Here is a 25,409-nt window from a genome sequence, read left to right on the forward strand (position 1 = left end):
CAAATCTCAGTTGCTAATTTAAATGACACACTAATTTAAAAGACAAACAAGACACAACATTACCTACGTTGGTCCCATGAGATTCACGATGCACAGAAAAGAAAACTGTCACCCTTCCAAGTGTCAGAAAAAAATGGTCCCTTTTTTCAGGATTTCCCTGGGGGACTTTTAATTCAAGGATTTATTCAAAATCCATGTGCACAACAGTTCTGACCCTGACACTAGGAAAAATTATTGGTTTCTCACAAGGTCAGAAGCTGTTTCTTTTCTACACTAGCTAAGTTATATGTTGAAATGATTAACCCTATATTAACAGAATATTTTCTCTACATACACACACACACACACTCACTCACTCCACGGTTCCACTTTCTTTTTGTCTAAAATTAAGCCATGAAGCCTTGTGTATATTTATTTATTTATTTGGATTTTGCTCACACCTTTTTCAGTAGTAGCTCAAGGTGAGTTACATTCAGGTACACTAGATATTTCTCTGTCCCAGGAGGGCTCAAAATCTAAGTTTGGACCTGAGGCAATGGAGGGTTAAGTGACTTGCCCAAGATCACAATGACCAGCAGTGGGATATGAACCGGCCACCTCTGGATTGCAAGACTGGTGCTTTAACCACTAGGCCACTCCTCCACTGGTTTGGGTCCCCCAAAATTGAGGCACTGCTGCTTTGATTTCACATTGCTTCTGTTATTATTTGTTATGTTAAAGCTCACTGTCCATTATTCATATTCGGTATTCGTATTTGGCCAAATAATATTTTTCATATTTTTATTTGTCCAAATAGTAAAATATGCTATTTGGTACAGCTCTAATATGTTGTAAAACAGATCTGCATTATATCAAACATAAAGAAATTATATATAAATAATGAGGCAGAAAATGTTAGAGGACTAATGTTAAGTATTTTTTATTTGATTCCAATTTAGCTTAACTTGAATTCCAGAGTTTAATTATACATTGGGTGAAGAAAACTTTTCTCCGATTTGTTTTAAATTTGTTTTAAATTTACTACACTGTAGTTTCATCGCATGCCCCCTAGTCCTAGTATTTTTGGAAAGCGTTAACAGACGCTTCACATCCACCTGTTCCACTCCACTCATTATTTTATATACCTCTATCATGTCTCCCCTCAGCCGTCTCTTCTCCAAGCTGAATAGCCCTAGCCTCCTTAATCTTTCTTCATAGGGAAGTCGTCCCATCCCCGCTATCATTTTAGTCGCCCTCTCTGCACCTTTTCCAATGCGGCGACCAGAATTGCACACAATACTCAAGGTGCGGTCGCACCATGGAGCGATACAACGGCATTATAACATCCTCACACCTGTATGCTTTCTGTGAAGAACATATTTTCCCCTCAACTATGAGTTTTCAATTGAGCCTCCTAGCTGTACTTTATTTAATGTGTTTTTGACCTTTAATGCCAAGATACTGGCATTACTTTTTTACTGGACAAAACCAAATTACTTGTATATAGATCTTGATTTCTGTGTGCATTGCTAGCTAACGATGAAAATTAACATCTGCATGTGCATTAACAGCAACAAGGTTAATATGTACTGTGAGCGCACATATAAACACCATCTTGGACGTCATCTCTCTGAAATGATCTTTAACTGTAGTAGGATGAGATACCTTGACAATTTGTAGACATCACCCATCACCATAGTAAATTTCTTGTCTTCTGTCAGCTAGCTATTGATGATACTATTTAAACACTGCAGCATAACCTTTTGGAAAAGAAATAGCATTTAAGCATTCTAAATAAACTCTTTTATGAAATTTGAAAATGCGTATTCCGTTATGATAGTGTTTATTTAATGGTATGTCCTTGCAGGCAGAGTTCCTCAACCACCTTAACTGGGAAAGTAAACCGGCTGGAAGTAATCCTGAGACAGTTACAAACTGACCTGCTCAAGGTAAAAAAAAACATAATTCCAAATAGTAATGAGTAACTGGAGCGATTTATGGCTAAAATGAAATGTAGAGTTTGAGCTATGAGATGAGGATGTTTTTTGGCTGAGATGGAGAACCTGTACAATTTCAGGGATCCACACTGTCACTGTCACCTAACCCTATGGGAAATTATTGTTTTAGGACTACAACAAAGGCTCACAGCTGTTTATTTTATTAAACATGGGTTCTTTCTATCTGTGTTAACTAAGGTCCTGCTGTTTAGCTCTTTAAAGAATATTTTTCTTATGATAACTTCATAATATTTAAGGAAAGCAACTCTTAGGTCAACATCTTTTTCTAAGGTCAAAATCCTCCATTGTCCATCCAGTATTTAATACAATACTACATGCTGTCATGGGAAGGGAGAGAATATACAGAAGCCAAAGACTGAGGAAAGCTTCCATCCATATTTTCCCTTTGGTCTTTGCTGTCATCAATTTATGGAAATAATTTCTCCACTGCACTATAGAGTGGCTTCCATTCCTTATTCAATCAAGCAAGATGGTCTTTTTCACCAGCAAAAAAAGGCTTGAGGGGCATTTCTATTAGTGGGCACCTCCATTTTGGCACCCCAGTGCTGCACTTTGACAGCTTATTCTATAACAACATCTGGGTGCCCAGATTCCATTATAGAATATTAGTGTAATCTGGTATCAGACTGTATTATAAAACTGCAAATATAGAGGAGTCACGTGACGCGATGCACACGAGCAGCTGCTGAACGAGCTGCTCCGTGCTTCTTCCACATTTTCTGCTGATAAAACCTCTCAAGCTAAAGATTAAAGCTTCGATCTGGTTAATAAACTTGACTAGATTCAAATTCAAACGGAGCTGGGAGCTTAGGAGCGTCGATGGCGACCAAAACACTGCGTAGAGACAAGGAGAAGAGCAAGGCAGGAGACGACAAGATGGCGGCACCGGCGAGCCCGCCGGGAACATCGGTTAGCTCGGCGTGGGCTGCCGAAATTATTGGCGAAGTGACTACTGCCCTAGAAGCAATATTGGACAAAAAATTGCAGGGCCTGGATGTAAAGCTGGAAGGGCTTAAAAAAGATATGTCGCAAATAAGCCAGGACATGATATTGTTTCAACAGCGTACAGGAGCCCTGGAAGATCAGGTATCTCACATGGAACAACAGTACTCTAAGCTAATAAAAATGGTGGAGACACAGGCAGAAAAGATTGAAGACCTTGAAAATCGGTCACGACGCAATAATCTGCGCTTTGTTGGTCTCCCGGAGGAACTAGGAGACAAAGAACTTCGTTCGTTTTTGGAATCCTGGCTGGTAAAGGAACTCAAATTAACAACAGAGATGGGGCCATTAATAATTGAGAGGGCACACCGTGTGGGACCGCTGCGACAAAATTCTAATAGGCCCCGGGTCGTTATTTGCCGAATACTTAATTTTGTGCAGAAAACTGCAATAATGCAAGCCATATGAGGAGGAATGGGGTTAAACTACAATAATCACAAAATCCTATGTTTCCAGGATTACTCTATGGCGGTAGCGGCACAGAGAAAGAACTTTGCCCCGGTGTGCTCCCAGCTCATACAGCACAAAATCAAATTTGCTTTGTTATATCCTGCACGGCTAAAGATTTTTCACAAATCTAATATAAAAATATGTAACTCGGTTCAGGAAGCCCAGCAGTTTGTTAAACAAATATTAAGCAGTGGAGACGAATGAACATTTGACTACTGGATCCACTTATGGCAGATAAGGAGAATAAGATTTCAATTGGTGTTTCGTTTTGGATTACAATTGTTGTTCAGTTTTTTTTTTTTTTTTTTAAAAGAATTCACAAGTGGTCTGAGGAGATATATGTGGAGTGGCAAAGTTAGAGCGATGGATATCCCTGACAATGTAATATGAGGATAACGCCTGAAGTGAAAGGCGATTTAGCCCCAAACTACACTATGATACTGCTGCTGATTGCCGTCCGAGCCAACTGCAATACGGCCCTGTTTTTGTAGCAGATCAGGTTATGTACGACTACAGGTACAATGTTAATTGGTAAGGGGGTCAAGTTGATGGATGGCTATTAATATGCTAATGTGGTAAACCAGCTTGCTCATCATTCGGAGAATTGAGTGAGGAGAGTTGACTTTTTGGAATTGCCTGATCAAGTTTAAATCAATGGGGCAGTTCTGTATTGAAATGGGACAGACCCTGTGATTTATATATATTGGGAGACAGAATATATAACAGGAGTTACCAGAGACATTTCAACGCGTATGGAGTGTTACATATGATCAGACATAATTGACAGAAAAGAAAGTTCTCCTTGTAGTTTATCACAAGAAGATATTGAGAGATCTGGATACTAATAATCGGGTTAAAGGTTAAAATTGCCCAGCTAAACCCCATGGTAGTAAATTCGGGATAAGAAATATAAATGAATAAAGATTGGTGGGTTGAGAATGATAATGGTGTTCCACAGGGGAATTTTGCTGATGATTACTGTTTCGATCTGCAGGGATAAACAACTACTGATCCATAGATATGTTATAATACGGTAACTGTTTATAATACATGCTGCAGGAGAGCCTTGAATTCTATATGAAGGCTGATATAAAGGGGATTTGTATAAATAAGTGTTTAATATATCTGACAGTTGAAAAAGGAAAAGTAAGTTGCAGTGGAAGTAGCCCAAAGGGGAGATAAACTGGGCAAACCATAAGATATCCTTGAGGGGTAATGACTATATAATTATTGAATATAGGGGAATGCTGGAAGAAGCGTTAAAGTGACTCGGTCCATAGGGACGGGTAAAATAGGGGGTTTAGGGATTAAGAGGGAAGGGAGGGAGGGGGGAGGAGATATACTCGCTCATGCTGATGCTGGAAAATTCATACAATGTTATAGAGGAAAAGGGGAAGGCCATGGGCTGGGGTGGCATTTCCCTGGAGATAAAATTATAGTACAGTGGATTGGTAACAAAAACTTTGACAGCTGTGATTAAAATAGTAACATGGAACGTGGGAGGAATAGGATCCCCTGTGAAGAGATCTAAAATTTTACGATATTTGCAGAGGATTCCAGCAGATGTGGTTTTTTTACAGGAGACACATTTGAATACCATAGAACATGCTAAGCTCAAAAAATGGTGGGTGGGGGATTGCATTGAGTCATCGGCAAAGGGGAGGAAGGGAGGAGTGGCTATTCTGTTCCGGAAAGGAGTGGGGGAGAATATTAGTAATATTGTTAAAGATCCAGAAGGAAGATACATTTTTTGCAAGGTGGAGTTGGCTAGAAGGCAAATTTTACTAGGAAGTATCTATGCTCCGAACCAATTAGATAATAATTTCTACCAGCAGCTGCTGGGCCACTTGTCAAAGGAAGGCTCTGTCCCACTGATCCTGGGGGGGGATTTTAATATGGTCTGGAACCCACAGGTAGATAAATCACTTGTTACTCCCACGCCGTCTCGCTGGATGTCGAAGGGCCTTCCAAATCTTTGCTCTCTTTTGGATCTGTTAGATGTCTGGAGGGTCCTTCACCCACAAGAAAGAGATTATACACACATGTCCAGGGCTCATGACACGCAGTCCAGGATAGACTATTTGTTGATGTCTCATTCACTAATGGGAGAAATACAAGATACTCAGATCGGGCCATATGCCATTTCAGACCATGCAGAGGTCTGGGCGACATGGAACCCAGGTGGAGAGGGAACTAAGAACAGGATGTGGACATTTCCCAGCTACTTGACCAATCATAGTGGTTTTCGTGAACATGTGATGAAAAGTTGGGAGGAGTATAAACGTTTCAATGAGCATACTGCATCGAATTCCATGATGTTTTGGGAAGCTGCCAAGGCAGTGATAAGGGGAGAGATCATTAGTTTTGTCAGCCATTTTAAAAAGACAAGAGATAAAGAAATATTGAGACTAGAGAAACAAATTAGGATATTGAGGAAAAAATATGGGGAGAGGCCTACGGTGCAGCTGAAAACAGACCTTGTGTCAACTGAAGTAGCACTAAATTCACTCATTCACGAGAGGGAGAAGAAATCCCAGGATTACTACAGATTTCAGTTGTACAGACATGGTAGTAAGGGAGGGAAGATGTTGGCCAGACTGATTGCTCGTAAGCGGGCTTCGAGAGCAGTTACTTCCCTAAAAGATGGAAATGGTAAAATATGTCATACAGATAAGGAGATTCGAGATATATTCAAAATATTTTATCAAAAGCTATATAGAGCAGAGGAAGACTCAAGTCTACCGAGTAGTCTATACCTGGACGGCGTGAAACACCCAATACTCTCGGATAAAGAAAGAAATGATTTAAATGCCCCTATTACAGTGGAGGAGGTACATTGGGCAATTGCCAATAGTCAAATGGGGAAAGCACCGGGACCCGATGGAATGCGAGTTGAGTTTTATAAGCTGATGGGAGCAGAGATAGAACCGATTTTGGTGGAAGTATTTACGGAATGGGTGGAAGAGGGTAATTTGCCTGGGCAACTAAACACGGCACAAATTATTTTAATCCCTAAACCTAAAAGAGATGTGACCTTGCCAGAGTCATACCGACCAATATCATTGTTGAACTGTGAAATGAAATTATTTGCTAAGATATTAGCCAAACGAATGGGGAAAATTCTACCGAATCTTGTGCAGGATGTGCAAGTAGGATTTGTTAAAGAGAGATCAGTTTCAAAAAATTTACGTAAGATCTTGGCAGCTTTGGAGAAAATAGGGATGGAAGCAGAACCGGCAATAATGGTCAGTTTCGATGCAGAAAAGGCTTTTGATCGAGTGCAGTGGGGTTATTTGTTTGAGACATTGAAAGCATATGGGTTCACAGGGTGGTTTGTAGAGGCAGTAACAACTTTATATGCCCAGCCGACGGCACGCATTGTGGTCAATGATAGTTGTTCAGAGGAGTTTGCTATAGAGCGAGGTACCAGGTAGGGATGCCCACTATCCCCTTTATTATTTGCTCTCTATTTAGACCCCCTGATTAGAGATATATGCTCCATGCCTGCAGTGCGAGGGGTAAAAATTAATAATCAAGAATTTAAGTTGGCTGCTTTCGCAGATGATTTATTAGTCATGATTACGAACCCAGTAGACTCACTACATGCCCTGTTGGAAATATTTGAAGAATTTGGAACTTATTCAGGGTTTAAATTAAATTTAGAAAAATCGGAAGCTCTGGCCAGTAATGTCAACATCAGAGAGGCCTGGCATGGTAGATTCCCTCTTAGATGGGCGATGGGCGCATTTCGATATTTAGGAGTACAGCTAACCCCTAAGACTGTGGATCTTTATTCTGCTAACGTTAAGTTACTATTGGCCCAGACTAGACAACAATTGGAGAGTTGGAGCATTCTGCAGTTGCCGTTAATAGGGCGCATATGTTTAATTCGTATGGTTATACTACCCCGGTGGCTGTACGTGCTGCAGACTGTTCCAATATGCTTATCGCGTAAAGATATTAATGCCTTTTACAAATTGGTGGTGAAATTTTGTTGGGCAAATAAAAAGGCAAAGGTGAAATATCAATGGTTGTTAGGGGGCTGGGAACAGGGAGGGCTAGGATTGCCGGACTTGCAGTTATATAACATGGCTTGCTTGCTACGGCATATTAGAGACTGGATTTTTCGATCCAGTTATTATACTCCAATTGAAATAGAAGAGGCACTCTTTGAACCTTTTCAGCCGCTCACCTTGCTACAATTGGAGAGATCACAGATACCTGATAGATGCCAAAAAAATTTGTTGTTGTACCCCTTGAGGAAGGCATGGAGGTTTTTGGAGAATAAATTGAGATTAGGACATGGCATAACGGAGCTTTTAAGTATTAGAGGGAACCCGTTGTTTGAGGCAGGTATAACAAACCAGGTATTTCGTAGCTGGGAAGTTCGAGGATTGGTCTCCTTAGGAGATGTCTTGAACGAAAATGGAGAGATTAAAACTAGGGAACAATTGTTAGGCACTGAGAATAGGCAGTGGAGGGACATATTTGCACACTGTCAATTGCAACATTTTATTCAATCATTGAACAAGGAAAGACTTGCGCAGAATTTAGGAGCTAAGGTGAAATATTTTTTTGAAAAAATATCTATGGAGGGTCCCTCCATTACTGGACTACATAAGGCGTTGTGGGAGAATGCAGGCCCCAGGAACCTGACACAATTGAAAGAACGCTGGGAAAAAGATTTAGGCATTAGTTTAACGACATGGGATATTAATAAGCAATTGAAAGGAATACCAAAAGTGATTGGTAGTGCACAATATAGGGAATGTGCCTTTCGTTTCATACATCGCGCCTATATGTCTCAAGTACAATTAGCAAAATTTGGAGGAACACAGACATCGATGTGTAGGCGCTGTGGGAATGTGGAAAATACCTTTTATCATGGTTTCTGGGGTTGTAGGAAAATTAAAGCATTCTGGGGGAGAGTTACTAACTACCTGACCACATTATTTGGATATAGGATAGTGGGATCACCTCAACAGTTGTTGTTGAATCTGCCGGGATCGGTTGGGACGGGGACACTTCATGGGACACACCTATTTCGTAAACTTACCTTGCTGGCAAAGAAATGTATCTTGCAGTATTGGACATCTGATATGGGACCTGAGTTTTGGCATTGGAGAAACATGGTGCATCAGTTGATGATGTGGGAAGCAAGAGAAGCTAAACGTGGACCAAAACGTAAACTTGCATTTTTTAAACTGTGGGGCAGATACATAGACTCTTTGACTCACAGGGGGAGAAGTTTGGTCCTTAACACACTGTAACTGCTGAAAATTGATTAGTTTGAAATCAGACATGAGCGGAGAATCAAGGGGGGGAGGGGGGATTGATTACTTGATATGAATCAATGGTTGCATTATTTTAATATAAGTTCAATAACCTTGTTTAATTGAGTTACAGATGTAGAACATATAGAGGGAGGGGAGGGAAGGGGAGATAAAAATGATAAAAAATTTGATGACTGTTAGTAACACACTGAATCATTTGTTTATTAGACCCAGAATGTATTTTTGCATATTCAGAATGTGGATTGTGATTTCTATTTGAATGTCATTAATAAAACGTTGAAACAACATTGGTCACGTGATGGATTGAGAGACGAAGACACGTTTTTTCAGGTCTCTCCGGGTCAATCTCCCCTCAAAGCCCAAAATCGCGCTAAAAAACAACGAAATTATACACAACAGGAATCGCTATCTCCCAAGAGATTATGGACTCATATGTAACAAGAGAAACCAGGGCGATGTCGAGTAAAACGATAAAAAAAGAAGGCGAGAAAGCCAGAGCACAGATGACACCCAAGATGGCGGCGAGCCCGAACCAGGAAAAAGGCTTTGCCTTCACTGAAGGACAACTTTCACAGCTGGCAGAGGCGGTAAAAAAGGCGCTGGAACCAGAATTACATAAAATAACAAATCGGCTGGCAAGTATGGAATCGCTTTTGAACGAGACGACCCGCCGAACGGGAGAGTTAGAGGCTCGCGTATCGGAGGTCGAAGACACGGAAATCCACAGAGAAGCGGCCTTCAAAGAAACTCAGCAAGAGCTCCAGGCCCTGCGATATCAAGTTGACGACCTCGAGAACAGATCTAGACGATCGAACCTTAGACTAATAGGAGTACCGGAAACGATACCTGATCGTACCTTACCAACTCATCTTGAACGGTGGCTAAAAGCAGAATTTGCGCTATCCGATAGCGCGGGGTCACTATGCTTGGAGAGGGCCCATCGAGTGGGAAAGAAAAACCCAGCGACGACCAGACCAAGAGCGGTGCTCATAAAAATTCACAATTTTATTCACAAAGAAGAGATTTTGAGAGGGGCCCGCTCCAAATGGGACACTTTAATGCTGGAAGGAGAGCATATCAGGATATTCCAAGATTACTCCCTGGTGGTTCAAGAAAAACAGAAGGCCAGAGTCTGGTGGCCAGGAAGCAGCGTTTCAAATTACTGTATCCAGCACAGTTAAGAATCCAAATAAAAGGGACATGGAAAACTTTTACAACCCCATCAGAGGCGCAGAAGGCACTGAACCAGGAGACAGCTACAGAGAATACCTGATGGAACTATAAACTTTGGATATTGGATACAATAAGAGAGGAACAGATCTCCTGAACTTGGGAGGAAGAACAGTTGACACGCCACCCAGCTTCCTGGGCAGCACAAAGACAATGTTAAGTAGTAGTTAAAGTTCATTCACGAGTATGTTGTGAGTTATAGTTATGTTAAGTTATAATTGTAAGCGCACTGATTACAGCAGCAATACAGCTAAGGCGAGAGGGGAGTACCACCATCGCTAGACCTTTACTCTTATACCTGGCGCTCATATAGAGAGTGTGAGGCTAAGAGTAAGTAATGGGGAGTAAATGGGAGGAGGGGGGGAGGGATGGAGGAAGGGGGGGAGGGGGGGAAAAGTGCAACGATAACATGAGTAGGAACACACAGAGGAGTAGGCTACTTAGGAGGAAAGGAGGAGGAGGTAATCAAGAAGGATTAGGAAACACATATAGACCACAGTTTGCCGGGAACAGGCAGATTTACGCGGAAGGAGATTGGGAGTGGAACCAAGAGGTCCGGGTGAGCTGGGCACCACGGGCGTCAAGGGAAGAACATAAGTGCATGAATGACATTGAGCCCTCCATTGAACATGAAAGCTAACTCCACAAGGTTTCTAACTTGGAATGTGGGAGGGGTCTCCAGTCCAATAAAAAGGGCAAAAATATTAGCTGCACTAAATAGGCACAAAGCAGATGTGATATGTCTCCAGGAAACCAGATTAACTCCTGATGAACATTTAAAATTAAAACAAACTTGGGTGGGAGAGGTACATGCGTCATCGGCCGCGGGGAGGAAAAGAGGAGTAGCCATCTTAATCCGCAAAGGAATAGTGGCAAAATCCCAACTAATAGAAAGTGATCCCCAAGGAAGGTATGTGATGGTACATTTATGGATTCACCACAAAGAGTACTTGGTGGTGGGGATGTATGGTCCGAATCTATATGAGAGATCATTTTACGATAAAGTAGTGCAATCTTGCCTCCTATATAAATCCCTACCGTTAATCATATTAGGTGATTTCAATCTAGTGGCAGATCCTATGCTGGATTGCTCAGCACCAAGACGCGCAACGCGAGGAGGGCAAAACAAAAGAGCTTTAAATCAATTCATGCAGTCCCTGTTAGTTACAGACACATGGAGGACATTGAATCCTGAAAGGAGGGAATTTACCCACATGTCTAGAGCCCATGGAACCTTTTCCAGGATAGATTACATATTAGTAGACAAGAAGATTTTTTCCCAGGTGTGTTCAGCAGAGATAGGCCCAGAAGAAATATCAGACCATGCGATGGTCTGGGTAGATATGCGGGTCCCAGGGTCCGAAACGGTAAATAGGGGATGGCGATTTCCATTTTATTTATCAGCCAACTCAGAATTTAAGAGATTCATACAAAGTAGATGGGTAGACTACTCTGATAACAATATAGACTACAAAGACCGCCCAATTGTGTTTTGGCCAGCCGCAAAGGCGGTATTAAGGGGAGACATAATTGCTTTCACGGCTAAGAGGGAGAAAAGGCTGTCCTGGGCCATCATCAATTTGGAGCAGAAATTTCAAAAAGCAAAAAGGAGGTTTTTACACTCCCCTAATAAATTCCTTAAGGAACAAATGCAAACAGCACAAATAGCTTTAAATACGTTACTACATGAGAGAGCGACTAGGGCACTAATAGTTCAGAAATATAAGCTCCAACGATTTGGCAACAAATCAGGAACGCTAATGGCCAGATTAGTCAAACACCAGGGAGGTAGTAGGGTGATAACGGCAATAAAAGACCAAACAGGGAAGATCCAACATGAAAAAGAGAAGGTAGCCAGGGTTCTGGAGGAATTCTTTGGCTCCTTATATGAGGCAAGGAAGATATCGAGTCAGGCAGGAATACAAGAATTTCTGGAAAAGTCAGGCATGACCCAATTCCCTAGTGAGGCCGTAGAGTCTATAAACAGCCCCATAACAGGAAAGGAGCTACAAGAAATTATTAGTTCGTTGCCTAGCCACTCTGCCCCAGGCCCAGATGGCTATTCAAGTGAATTTTATAAAATCTTGGGACCCATGGTAATACCCACCCTCTTAGACTACTTTGAGGAAGTGGTGGATAGAGGAAGCTTTCCCCCATTCACAAATGAAGCTTTGATCTCTCTGATCCTAAAACCTGGGAAAGCAGACATGCAAGCAGAATCGTATCGGCCGATATCGCTGATTAATGTTGAAGTAAAAATCCTGGCCAAACTGATCTCGAATAGATTGCACCAACACCTCCCGAGCTTGATAGCACCGGAACAGGTTGGGTTTGTTAGGAACCGCCAATCAGTAGTGAACGTGAGGCGAGTACTACTAGCAATGGGACACTGTCAACAAGGAAAGATAAAATCAGCGCTGATAAGCCTAGATGCTGAGAAAGCGTTTGATAGCATTGATTGGGGATACCTATTTGAAGTGATACGCTACACGGGTCTGGAGGGATGGGCACTTCAGGCGATTATGGCGCTCTACTCCAACCCTAGAGCCACTGTACTAGTGAATGGAGAGCGGACCAATCAATTTCCCATAAAGAGAGGGACCAGACAGGGATGTCCCCTATCCCCAGCATTGTTCCTTCTGGCAATAGAACCCCTCTTAAGGACAATAGCCAAGACAGACACAATAGCGGGAGTGGAGATAGGAGGAGGAAAACTCAAAGCAATGGCATTTGCAGACGACTTGTTGATAGTGACAGAGCAACCTAACACATCAATCAAATCTCTAATTCGAGAAATTACTCAGTTTGGAGCACTTTCGGGATTTAAGATAAACATGCAAAAATCCAATGTTATGCAATTATACCCTATGGGGCAGGTAGAAGGGAGAGAGAGAGATAGTGTAATTAATTTACAGAGAGTTGAGGAGGTGAAGTACCTAGGAGTGCAAATCCCACAAGATTTAACAAAACTATATGAGCGTAACATTATCCCACTGTTAAAGGAGACCATAACAAAACTGAAGCAATGGCAGGGGCTCCCGCTCTCGCTGCTGGGACGCATAGCAATGTGTAACATGATGATAGCACCTTGTTGGCTGTATAGATTCCAGATGTTGCCCCTATACCTCAACAAAGCAGATGAACTGAAGTTGAACGCTGCACTCCAAAAATTCATATGGAACGGGAAACGGTCAAGAATGGCACTGGGCATGGTGTGCGCTCCGACAGAATATGGCGGCTTGGGTCTAATGAACGTAAGAACACTGTCAATAGCATGTGCCATGAGACATTTAAATGACTGGTTCCGAGGCACGGCAGACTTTTCTGCAACTCAAATTGAGATGACCCTCTTTAAAAACTATCATTTCAGTAGCTATCTACATGGGTTGAGATGCACGCCGGTACCAGCGCTGATGACATCTCATATACTGCCCACCCTGCAGAGAGCGTGGGCATGGATCTGCAGACTGCACCATTTCTCCCACAGAGTCACTCCCTTATTGCCAGTGGGCGGAAACCCGGCGTTCCCTCCGGGTGATCTACACGAAACATTTAGAAAATGGAAAGCCAAAGGAGTAATATATTTGTTGAATATAATCACTGAAGATGGGAGATTAAAATCTTTTAATGACTTAAAAGAAGCACAACTTTTTGGACCTAAAGATCAATTTTACTACTGGCAATTGGGGCACTACGTGAGGAGCTTGCCATGGGAGGCATTGACAGAGGATGCCCAGGAGGAATTGACCTCAGCTCTGTCTTTGAACTCACAACAGAAGGTGCCCCAATCATTCCACCATAGACATATCAAAGACACCAAGCTGGAAATGGACTATGTTAAACAAGCCGAGGTCTGGAGTGGAGACTTACCAATGCCAATCCCAGCAACGGTGTTTAAGTCTCATATACTGACGATCCGAAGAACAACTCCTTGGTCAGCATACTGGGAACTCCAATATAAGTTTGCGGCACGACTCCATATTCCCCCTCGCAGAGCGTTTCACATGGGCTTGTCCCCGGATGGGGCGTGTCCAAAATGTGGGGGGGAAGGAGCAACATTGGGACACATGTTTTGGAGTTGCCCGAAAGTTCACAAGTTCTGGATGACTATCGTAGAACACACTCGGAGAACCTGGGACGCAACATGGAGAGGTACGCCCTTGATGCTGTTTGGAAAGCTGGAGCTGGGTACATCTAGGCCCAGAGGATACACGGATTTTGCAAAACGAGCAGTGATGGTAGCAAAAAAGACCATACTCGTAGACTGGTTGGAAGCAAAAGGACCGCGGATCCAACTGTGGCGGACCCAGATGATATTCCTTCTAAGAATGGAGAGATTATACCACAAAGACAGACCAAGCCAAGAATTTGAACAATTTATGACAAGATGGACCCCATTTTTGAGAACTCTAACCCCGGCTGCACAAAGTCAACTGTTGAACATGTAACTAATCCATAATTAATAGCCAACTCTGTATGTATAAGATAAATTAACAGGGGAAAGGAAAGGGAAGAGGGGAGGGTGGGGAGGAGGAGAGGGGGGGACGGAATAAAAAAATGGAAATGATGATAGAATCCATGTGGAAATGTATATGATCTGATTGTCATCAATAAAAATGATTTAAACATAAAACGTTGAAACATAAACTTGGTTTTTATTAGAAACATATGTGTACAATTCAACAACTTAGAAAAAACCAATACAACTGTGACAGATTCTGTAGAGTTTACACCAACATATTTGCAGAAAAATCTATATGAAAAAAAAGAACAATAAAAATTAGCATCATGCTATGTTGAACTCATTTTTGGGCTGTGGCGAATGTATATATTGTACTTCATTATCAATTATGTATTGCAGTGTATGAACATCGCTGACTTCAGATGTCTGTCTACAGTGCCATTAAACATATTAGTGACATAAAAAAAAAAAAAAACTGCAAATATAGCATTCTTAGGCTAGAAAGTGCAGGTGTTTCGTGATGTATCTAAATGGATGCTGTCTAGAAGAAAGAAGATTTGGGGAAATGCGTAATTACTTTAGGAGCTACCTTCTAACTTAGATTTCCTTGTAAATGCTTGTTGTGTATCAGAATACTAGGTATAGTTTCTATGAACCTGCTCTGTTGAGATTTTTTTTCTAGAAGGTAAAGGTGCAACTCTTACTTGACTCTCAGTTTTCTAAGGGTCATGATGTCTGTTTGACGGGTGAGAGGGGTTGTTTCTTACTGTATTTCCTCTGTATTTTTCTTTTTATATACCCATCTTCCTGTGGATTTGCTATCCAACGATGAACTATGTTTAAGTGTATTCTCTTCTGAGTACTGGTGCTGCCCACAGAGATGCGCCACTTTGTCCTGCCTTCCTCTGTCAGGTCTGCCTCCCAGCAGGCAGAGCAAAGCAGTGCTTCAGCATGGGTCTGTGCTTACAGGGCACATGCTGCACTGATGCTCCTTCAGTCTTCAAGCTGGCCTGGGAGGCAATAGGCAAGGCAGCAGTGGGGACAGGCTTAGAAATCAGAAGGGGTGGAGGTGGGGAGGGGACCATAAGAAACTGGTTTAGAGGGGGGTTTAGAGAGGAAAGGGAGATGCTGGCCCTCTGTAAAAGAGGTTAGAGAGAGGAAGGAGAGGTGCTTGAAAGTTCAACTGTTGGTGGGGTTGACATTGCTGAAAGTTTGCTTAGGGCCAGCCCTGAGGATATTAACTCTTTAGTTCATCTGAATTCTCACCAACATGTCCAGCTCAGTAGTGAACCATACTGTCTCTTAGCCATTGGGCTTTCACAGTGAGCTGTACTTTTGTAGGTACTAATCAGAACAGATAGGACTACGTTTGTCATAAAGGTGTTTTATTCCAATTAAGTGATTGCCTCAGTGAAGAGTGAGTAGTTGTAGTGATAGATTTGGGAGGTATAGAGGGGCATAATCGAACAACGCCGGCCAAATAGATGGCCAGCCATCTTCAGGGCTGCCTCCGCAAGGGGGCGGAGCCAACTGTATTTTCGAAACCCCACTCCCCACAACTCTACACCATTACCATAGCCCTAAGGGGTGAAGGGGGGCACCTACATGTGGGTACAATGGGTTTTGGGGTGTTTTGGAGGGCTCAACATTAACTACCACAAGTGAAAGGTAGGGGGGGGATGGGCCTGGGTCCACCTGCCTGAAGTGCACTGTACCCACTAAATACTGCTCCAGGGACCTGCATACTGCTGTCAGGGAGCTGGCTATGACATTTCAGACTGGCATACAGGCTGGCAAAAAAGTTTTTTTTTTTAATATTTTTTGGGTGGGAGGGGGTTGGTGACCACTGGGGGAGTAAGGGGAGGTCATCCCCGTTTCACTCCGGTGGTCATCTGGTCAATTGGGGCACTTTTTTGTGACTTGGACCTAAAAATAAATGGACCAAGTGCAGCTGGTGAAATGCTCGTCTGAGCCGGCCATCTTTTTTCCATTATGGGGTGAAGCCGGCTATCTCGTAACCATGCCCCCATCCCGCCTTCAGTACCCTTCCTTGAAGGTTGGCCGGCTCTGTGATGAAAAGCAGTTGGGGCCGGCTAAAATCGGCTTTCGATTATACCAATTTGGCCGGGATCAGGAGATCGCCAGCCATCTCTACTACTACTACTACTTATCATTTCTATAGCGCTACTAGACGTACACAGCGCTGTACACTTGAACATGAAGAGACAGTCCCTGCTTGACAGAGCTTACAATCTAATTAGGACAGACAAACAGGTCAAACAAGAGATAGGGGAATATTAAAGTGAGGATGATAAAATAAGGGTTCTCCCGATTTGTGTCGGAAGATGGCCGGCGATCTCATTCAAAAATAAGCTCAATAGTTACCAGAATTATGTTATAATTATGGATTAGGCTCTGACACGCTGAAGAAAAACATAAAACAATATATGGTATATTTAGATTTATTATTCCTTTTTATGTCAAAAGAAGAAAACTAAGGTGCTTAAAAAGTACTAGGTCAGTAACACAAGTACCTAGCTTACAATTAGGTACTTGTGTTACTGAGCAGGTAATATTGATTGTGCTGCTTCCTGTTCCAATAAAAAAGATGAAGGGAAGGTTGTATAGCTGCATATATGGAGCCCCTTTTTACGTAGAATGTAGACTCATCCAGCTCAGGACATGCTCGGTTCCAGTGGTATTTTAGAAAAAAATCTTCTGGTACAGTGCTGAGTGCTACCCAGTGGTGTGCTGGTAAATTTTTAACAACAGGCTCTCTCCCCGGTCCACCTCTGTGCCCCCCCCCCCATCCACCTCTGCGCCCCCCCAAAAAAATTGCTGAGCTGGCTATAGCCGGGGAGAGAGCCTGGGGGGGGGGGAGGCGGCAATGCATTACTCTCTCCAGGAAAAAAAATTAAATGCTCCCAGGTTCCAATCTAATTCATGTTTAATGTGGGATAAAATGCCATAAATAAGTAAATAAATATAAATTTTTAATGCTGAGAACCTGATTCTCATAATATGATGTCTGTTTTAGAAGCCCTTTACCAGGAAAAAATAATCTCTGCAGTATACCCAAAATGACACAAACCAACTTAGCATACAGACCAGGAATTAGGAGAACAGACAGTCTTGCCAACTCTGAAAAACAATGTGTTATCAAAATCTCAGAACCTAACAAACAGATCCCTATTCAGACACTTGGCCTTGCAGTCATACATGCAGAACAGAGATAGCCCCTATTCAAATTCTTCAAAAATTAACCTGAAATCCTAAGAAGCACAATACCAGAAAAACAGAAAGAAACACGTTGCTGTACACTGCAAATTATGATAGCAGATGTAAATTCTCAAAGTGGACATATTCCAAACACTAACATGAAAATAAATTTTTTCTACCTTTGTTGTCTGGTGACTTTGTTTTTCTCATCATGCTGGCCCAGTATCTGATTCTGCTGCTCTCTGTCTGTTCCGTTTCCAGGGCTTCCTTTCCATTTATTTCTTTTCTTTCCTCCTTTCTTCTTCATTTCTGGTCCTCCGCAGTTTTTCTCCACTCTTCCTTTTCCCTCATCTCATCTCCTTCCTCTCTCTTCCCTCAATGTCCAGCATTTCTTCTCTCTCCCTTCCCTCTCCTCCATTCATGTCCAGCATTTCTCCTTTCCTCCCCTCCATTCATGTTCATTTCACTTCCTCTCTCTTCCCTCCTCTCCATCGATGTCCAGCATTTTTTTTGTTACATTTGTACCCCGCGCTTTCCCACTCATGGCAGGCTCAATGCCGCTTACATGGGGCAATGGAGGGTTAAGTGACTTGCCCAGAGTCACAAGGAGTGGGAATCGAACTCAGTTCCTCAGTTCCCCAGGACCAAAGTCCACCACCCTAACCACTAGGCCACTCCTCTCCCTCCCTTCCCCTCCATCCATGTGCATCTCCTTCCTGTCTTCCCTCCCCTCCATCCATGTCCAGATTTTCTCCAGCCCTTCCCTCCATCTATGTCCTAAAACTCTCCTCTCTCTCCTGCCCTCCCCTCCATCCATCCATTTCCAGCAATTCTCCTCTCTCCCCTGCCCTCTCCTCCTCTCCAGTGATCTTTTTTCTCTCCCCCTGCCCTCCCCTTCTCTCCATGTCCAGCGATCTGTTCTCTCCCCCTGCCCTCCCCTCCTCTCCAGCGATCTCTTCTCTCCCCCCGAGTGACACCCTCCAAGCTTTCTCCCAGTTCAAGCTCAGTGCCCTCCCCCCAGCCCTCTCACTTCCCAACTAACTTGAACCCCATCCTAAACTTTATCTCCCCCCCCTTTCCCCAGCAGGTTCAATCCCCAGTATTTGTTGCCCCTTTTCCAGGTGGACTCCATCCTTCTCTCAAACCCCTTCCCTGGGCATACACATCCACCATAGCTCTCTCTCATCTTCATCCCCTCCTCATAAAGATACCCATAGCTCTTTCTCACACTTCCTCCCAGGCTACACACCCCTGGCACTTTTTCTGTAATTTTTTCTTCCCCCTAGCACACACACTCCAAAAGCTGTCTCTCAGAACATTTTACCCCCCCCCCCCCCCCCCCCCAAAAAAAAAGAAAATTACCCCCTTAGATCTTTCACCCTCCCAGCTCACACCCCACTACAGCTTTCTGTCAGTCCTTGCTCCCCCTGGCATACACCACCATAGCTCTCTCATCCCTCACCTCCCCCCTTACCCCCCCCCCCCACATACACTTCACCATAGCCCTTAAGCACCCGCAGCACTGCTTGTACTGTCCGTGGCAGCGACGTCAATAAAGAAGAAGACACTTCAGGCTCGCCTTCAGCTTCTCCCTTCCCGCTTCACACAGTGTCCCGCCTTCTCCTGTTTCCGCGAGGGCGGGACACTGTGTGAAGAGGAAAGGGAGAAGCTGGAGCCGGAGGCGAGCCCACAGTGCCTTCTTCGTTCTTCCTCACTGACGTCGCTGCCACCATGGAAGGTAAAACACGCGTGGGGGGGGGGCGGAGGCGAGGGACGGAGCTGAGTCGGGAGGGAAGAAGGAGCCCTGCACTTGTGGGGGCAGCAGGGGAAGGTCATAGTTGGGCTAGCCTCCTATACGGGGCGCCCATGTCCGCCGGGTTGCGCCGCCCCTGGGAGCTGGCTCGCTTGCCACAACAACCAGCTCGCAAGAGCTTTAAAAATTTAACAACTGGCTCTTGCAAGCCGGTGCGAGCCGACTCCAGCACACCACTGGTGCTACCGCTGTATGGGTAACCTGCAGTGTTCTACCACTGACCCTATAGTTCTGTGGATAAATTTAGGACTGCCTTTTTTCTGGCCTAAATTCATCTAGATGGATAGCAGTTCAATATCTCAGGCTAGCTGTAAAGTTAAGTGGAATGCCCGTGACACTATCTGGATGGTGCATGCTCAGTGCTGTTCTATAAATGATGCACACAACTCGCTTAGCACCTAAATGCAAGGGGCAGCATGGACAGTTACTCATGTAACTTACAGAAGACTGTTAAGTTATGCCCTAAAGTGTCATACCCATTTACATCTGCTATTGACATGGCATAAGTGGACACATCTAAATATAGGCATGTAGATACCATCTATGCTAGTGTTTTATAATAGAATCTAGGTACACAGATGCCGCTACAGAATTTTCACTCAGTGTGTTGCATCTAGGCACCTAACTTTTGGCACCCAGTTATAGAATTTCCCCCATAAAAGGCAATTCTAAAATGAGGCGCTTCTATTTATATGTGCATTGCATACAAATAAGAGGTATGTAATTCAGGTGGGTATTTGCAGAATAGCGCTCAGACAGAATATTGACACTTATGTGTACATAAGTACATAAGTAATGCCATACTGGGAAAAGACCAAGGGTCCATCGAGCCCAGCATCCTGTCCACGACAGCAGCCAATCCAGGCCAAGGGCACCTGGCAAGCTTCCCAAACGTACAAACATTCTATACATGTTATTCCTGGAATTGTGGATTTTTCCCAAGTCCATTTAGTAGCGGTTTATGGACTTGTCCTTTAGGAAACCGTCCAACACCTTTTTAAACTCTGCTAAGCTAACCGCCTTCACCACTTTCTCCGGCAACGAATTCCACGTTGGGTGAAGAGCCACTTTGAGCCCGCAAAAAGGTGGGAAAATGTGGGATACAAATGCAATAAATAAATAAAACTTTTCTCCGATTTGTTTTAAATTTACTACACTGTAGTTTCATCGCATGCCCTCTAGTCCTAGTATTTTTGGAAAGCGTGAACAGACGCTTCACATCCACCTGTTCCACTCCACTCATTATTTTATATACCTCTATCATGTCTCCCCTCAGCCGTCTCTTCTCCAAGCTGAATAGCCCTAGCCTCCTTAATCTTTCTTCATAGGGAAGTCGTCCCATCCCCGCTATCATTTTAGTTGCCCTTCGCTGCACCTTTTCCAATTCTACTATACCTTTCTTGAGATGCGGCGACCAGAATTGAACACAATACTCAAGGTGCGGTCTCACCATGGAGCAATACAACGGCATTATAACATCCACACCTGTTTTCCATACCTTTCCTAATAATACCCAACATTCTATTCGCTTTCCTAGCTGCAGCAGCACACTGAGCAGAAGGTTTCAGTGTATTATTGACGACGACACCCAGATCCCTTTCTTGGTCCCTAACTCCTGACGTGGAACCTTGCATGACGTAGCTATAATTCGGGTTCTTTTTTCCCACATGCATCACCTTGCACTTGCTCACATTAAACATCATCTGCCATTTAGCCGCCCAGTCTCCCAGTCTCGTAAGGTCCTCTTGTAATTTTTCACAATCCTGTCGCGATTTAACAACTTTGAATAACTTTGTGTCATCAGCAAATTTAATTACCTTGCTAGTTACTCCCATCTCTAAATCATTAAGTACCCCCAAGGCCGGAAGTGAGTCTCTGCAGGCGTCCCGGAACTCCAGCACACTTCAAGGGCAGATATTCAGTAAACACACCCTAGAGGGCTGACATCACAGCATAGAAGCAGCCGCCACCCGAATGCCACAGGTTCGGCCCAAGGAGCGACACAGCTGAGGTCGAGGTGGGAGTGCATCTAGGGGCCCAGGGCAGGAGTCACAGAAGAGCCTTGACAGCACCCCCTCCTCAAAGGCCTCCTCCCCTTGGTCCAGGACGAGATATAACAGGAAACTGAAGAACCTTCTCAGCAAAACAGGAGCAGAGCTAACGAACCTCCTTGAGGAGTCTTTGTAACTGCAGGCCCATCTGAAATCAAAAGGGTCCTAGACCACATCCCAAGGGTCCAGTTCTTTGGGCATGGTACAAGAAGAACAAGGTTGAAGCTGATCACGAGCAAGCTTACTCTGAAGATGCCTCTCCCAGCAGGAGATCTGCGGCATTCTGTTCTTCCAACGAAGAGAACACTTCTCTGCTTGCTGGAACTGGGTCCAAGTGAACGGCTAGGTCCTGGGCAGAACTGGACAGGAGCAGAAATAAAACTGAAGACAAGACACTGAAGTAGGACTAGACTGTAGAAAAGATCAAAGTCAAGGCAGGAACACCAACATCAGAAGACTCATTGAGCTCATGGCCTTCACAATCTGTCATGAACACAGGACGGTGAGACCTGGGGCCGCAGCCGGACCCTGACTGCGGTAGACAAGCCCCCTGGGCTGGCACAAGGTAAGGTGATCCCAGGCAAGAACCAAGGCAGGACCAGGCAAAGCTGGGCTAGACAAGGCAAAATGAGACAGAAACTGAATCCAGCCGAGGCAAGGTAAAGCAAGGCAGTGGCACAGGAAGTGGAACCCAGACAGGATAAGGAACTAGGCTAAAAGTGGATCCAGACAGGCAAGACAATGGCAAGGCAAGAACTGGCTCTGGACAGGACTGGAGAAGACAACAGACAAGATAGAGAAGGCAATGCAAGGCAAGAAAGAAGGCAAGGTCTAGGCAAGACAGGATTAGTTGGGTAGGAACAAGAATCCAAGGCAAGGCAAAGTCTGGAGGCAGGGCAGGCTAGAGCATGCCAGGAGCTCGGAGAGAAGACAGGACTTGAGCTTGGCAGGAACTTGGACGCAAGGCAAGGCTGAAACTTAGCAGGAACTCAGAGACAAGGCAGGACTGGAGTTTGGTGTCACAGCACACGTGGCTGCCACCCGATTGAACACTGCAGGATCAGGCCGAGGAGCAACATAACTGAGGTCGAGGTGGGAATGCATCCAGGGGCCCAGGACAGGAGTCACGGCAGGGCTATGTCAGTCTCCATAGTATAAAACCCTTTTCCCCACAGATTTAAAACTTGAACTGTCTGCCACAGTTAGCCTCTAGAAGAAACAACGTAACCACTGTCAAGCTAGATCCAAAAGAACATTGATCAACAAGGCTAAAAGAAAATATGAAGAAAATCTTGCTGCAGAGACAAAAGCTTATAGTAACACCTTTTTCATATACATCAGAAGTAAAGCCTGTAAAGGAATCCATGGGACCATTAGATCATAAAGCAGCAAAAAGGGCACTCAAGGAGGACAAGGCCATAGTGGATAGATTGAATTAATTCTTTGCTTCATTCTTTATGGAAGAAGATTTAAGAGATCTACCTGCACCAAAAATGGTTTTCAAAGGTGATGATGTGGAGGAACTGAAAGAAATCTCAGTGAACCTATTTTTTAATTATTTGTTCATTTTCTATGATGATTTGTATGTTTTATATGTTTTGTTGTTAGACCCCTGAGGCAGGCGTTGTTTCACACCGAAACACGGCCCGTGTCGGGTCACTTATCAATAAATCACTCCTGTTGTCTCAGTCTTGAAGGCCCAGTGTTGCTTTTTTTGTGAGCATTTACACCAGGTCTCAGCAGTTAGACGCAGGAATCAGCACTAAGTGCTATTCTAAAAAGGGCACATACTCTTTATAGAATAGCACGTAGCACCAGTTTATTTTCATTGCCTGTTTTTGAGTGCCATTTATAGAATTCCCCCAATATTGTACATATTTTACCCTATGAGCCAAAAGGAGCAAAATACTGGCCAATATTATCATGTGAAAAGAGTGACAATTTGCATCATTTCATTTGTACAAAAAATACACCCTTTTCTTTGGATATTTATCAGTGCAATTTTCCCCTTAAAGTCTCATCTGATTGCAGTTGAGGGAACTCCAACTGTTGACAGTTTTGAAATAGAGATTGCAAACACAAGGATGTATTAATTTCAACAGAACTGAAAGTAAGCCTTTTGACATCAGTTACATATTGTACCCCACTTCTCTCTTTCCCAGGAAAAAGAAGATAAAGCTGTGCTGCAGGCGGAGGTTCAGCATTTGCGACAAGACAACATGAGACTTCAAGAGGAGTCTCAGACAGCATCTGCTCAACTAAGAAAATTTACAGAATGGTTCTTCAGTACCATTGATAAGAAATCCTAATTTTTGAAGGCCTTTGAAAGTGCTAGATGAACTACATGGCTTATGACCTGGCAGCACCAATCTGACTGATGGTGATCACTCAGTTACAGATGCGTTTTTAGCCCAGTCTTCTATTCAGCTTTGTCTGTGTAAAGGGCAGAGGTCATGGAATAACCTCACTCACACTCTGAGAAATCAAGACATAGACATCTGTTGTGGTAATGAATGTAAAATATTTTTTTTTCTTAGAAGTGATGCTCTAGCTTGGACTTACCTCAACAGAAACATATTGGGTTTAATTTTTGTATTTCAACTGTTCTGGTGAAGATGTTAAAGTAGTGCACATTAGCTTGGGCTTAAGTACTGAAAATATATATTAAAAAAAAAATATATATATATAGCTATATATATAAGAGAAAGAAGCAGAAATAGAATTTAATGTTCAAAGGTGCTCTATTTTTTTGTATACAGTAGTTTATTTCCACGGTCTCAGTGCCATAGCAATAAGAACAGTTGTATAGTGAGTAGTCACAAAGCTTTGTTTTAAAACGTAGCACAGACATGTTTAAGACTAGTTTGGATGCAGCAGTTATACCTTAGAGGGGTTATTCAATTGTAGGAACAAATGGTTCCTGATTATTTAGTGTTTTGGTACTTTCAAAATATTTAATACACGCCTTGTAATGGCTCACTGGGTGGCCAACTGTGTTTAATTATTTTGTAAAAACTCAGCTAAAATAGATCTTACACTGCTTAACATATATTGAAGGCCTCATAGTTTTCTGCAGCTGCCTGAGGGTAGATTCTATGGCAAAAAAAAAGTAAAATTATGGGGTATTTTTGCAGTGCAGAATTTGTCTGTAAGTTGCCATTTAATTGGTGAAAAAGATAATTGCACATGGAAGGAAAGTGTTTCACCTATTAGATATTTTTAAAAAACCATGCTGATTAATTATAGGTAATATGTTTTAAACACATTTGAATTTATTCTAAATACTATCCCCAATTTGCTTGTGAAATGCAAATTCCTACCAAGAATAGACTATCTCCACCAATCCATATTCATCCAATGTTAAACTTACAAATTATTACTCAGTGGGGCCCTTTTCCTAAAATTTAAGGTGCGCTAATTGCTCAGAAGCCCATAGGTATAAAGTGCTTAACATTTAACATTAGCACACTCAAAGCTTTAGTAAAAGGGTCCCAGTGTCTGGTGGAGATTATACTTGCTTACTTTATTTTTTGTCTATTAGATTGTAAGCTCTTTGAGCAGGGACTGTCTTTCTTCTATGTTTGTGCAGCGCTGCGTATGCCTTGTAGCGCTATAGAAATGCTAAATAGTAGTAGTAGTAGTAGCCACATGGGTTTATCTTTGTATATAAGCTTTGATCAGGTGTCTTGTTTTTAACACTTTTATTTAAATTTATTTAACCTTGAATTGTTAAATTTATAAATTTGTGTTTCATCTGCACTGTTACAACAGTCGGCTGCAAGCAGTAATGGTCTAGCTTGATAGGACTGTATTGGAGGAATTCTAAAAAGAAGTCTAATAATTGGATGCTGCTAGTACACAAGTCATTTGTTTTATGCTTTAACATTTTTA

The 25,409-nt window shown here is 43.0% G+C and overlaps 1 protein-coding gene across 1 annotated transcript in view; it reads left to right on the forward strand.

Moving 5' to 3' along the window:
• The window catches only part of SIPA1L2 (signal induced proliferation associated 1 like 2), a 922,756-nt gene extending 898,020 nt beyond the window's left edge, over nucleotides 1-24,736 (forward strand). Inside the window, exons 19-20 of the mRNA XM_030198133.1 lie at nucleotides 1,847-1,928; nucleotides 23,681-24,736. Of these exons, the coding sequence (XP_030053993.1) occupies nucleotides 1,847-1,928; nucleotides 23,681-23,827 (229 nt within the window). The 3' untranslated portion in view covers nucleotides 23,828-24,736. The remainder of the gene's footprint in view (nucleotides 1-1,846; nucleotides 1,929-23,680) is intronic.
• The last annotated feature ends 673 nt before the right edge of the window (nucleotides 24,737-25,409 follow it).

Source organism: Microcaecilia unicolor, chromosome 3, assembly GCF_901765095.1.
Source record: "Microcaecilia unicolor chromosome 3, aMicUni1.1, whole genome shotgun sequence".
NCBI classification, from domain to species: Eukaryota; Metazoa; Chordata; class Amphibia; order Gymnophiona; family Siphonopidae; genus Microcaecilia; species Microcaecilia unicolor.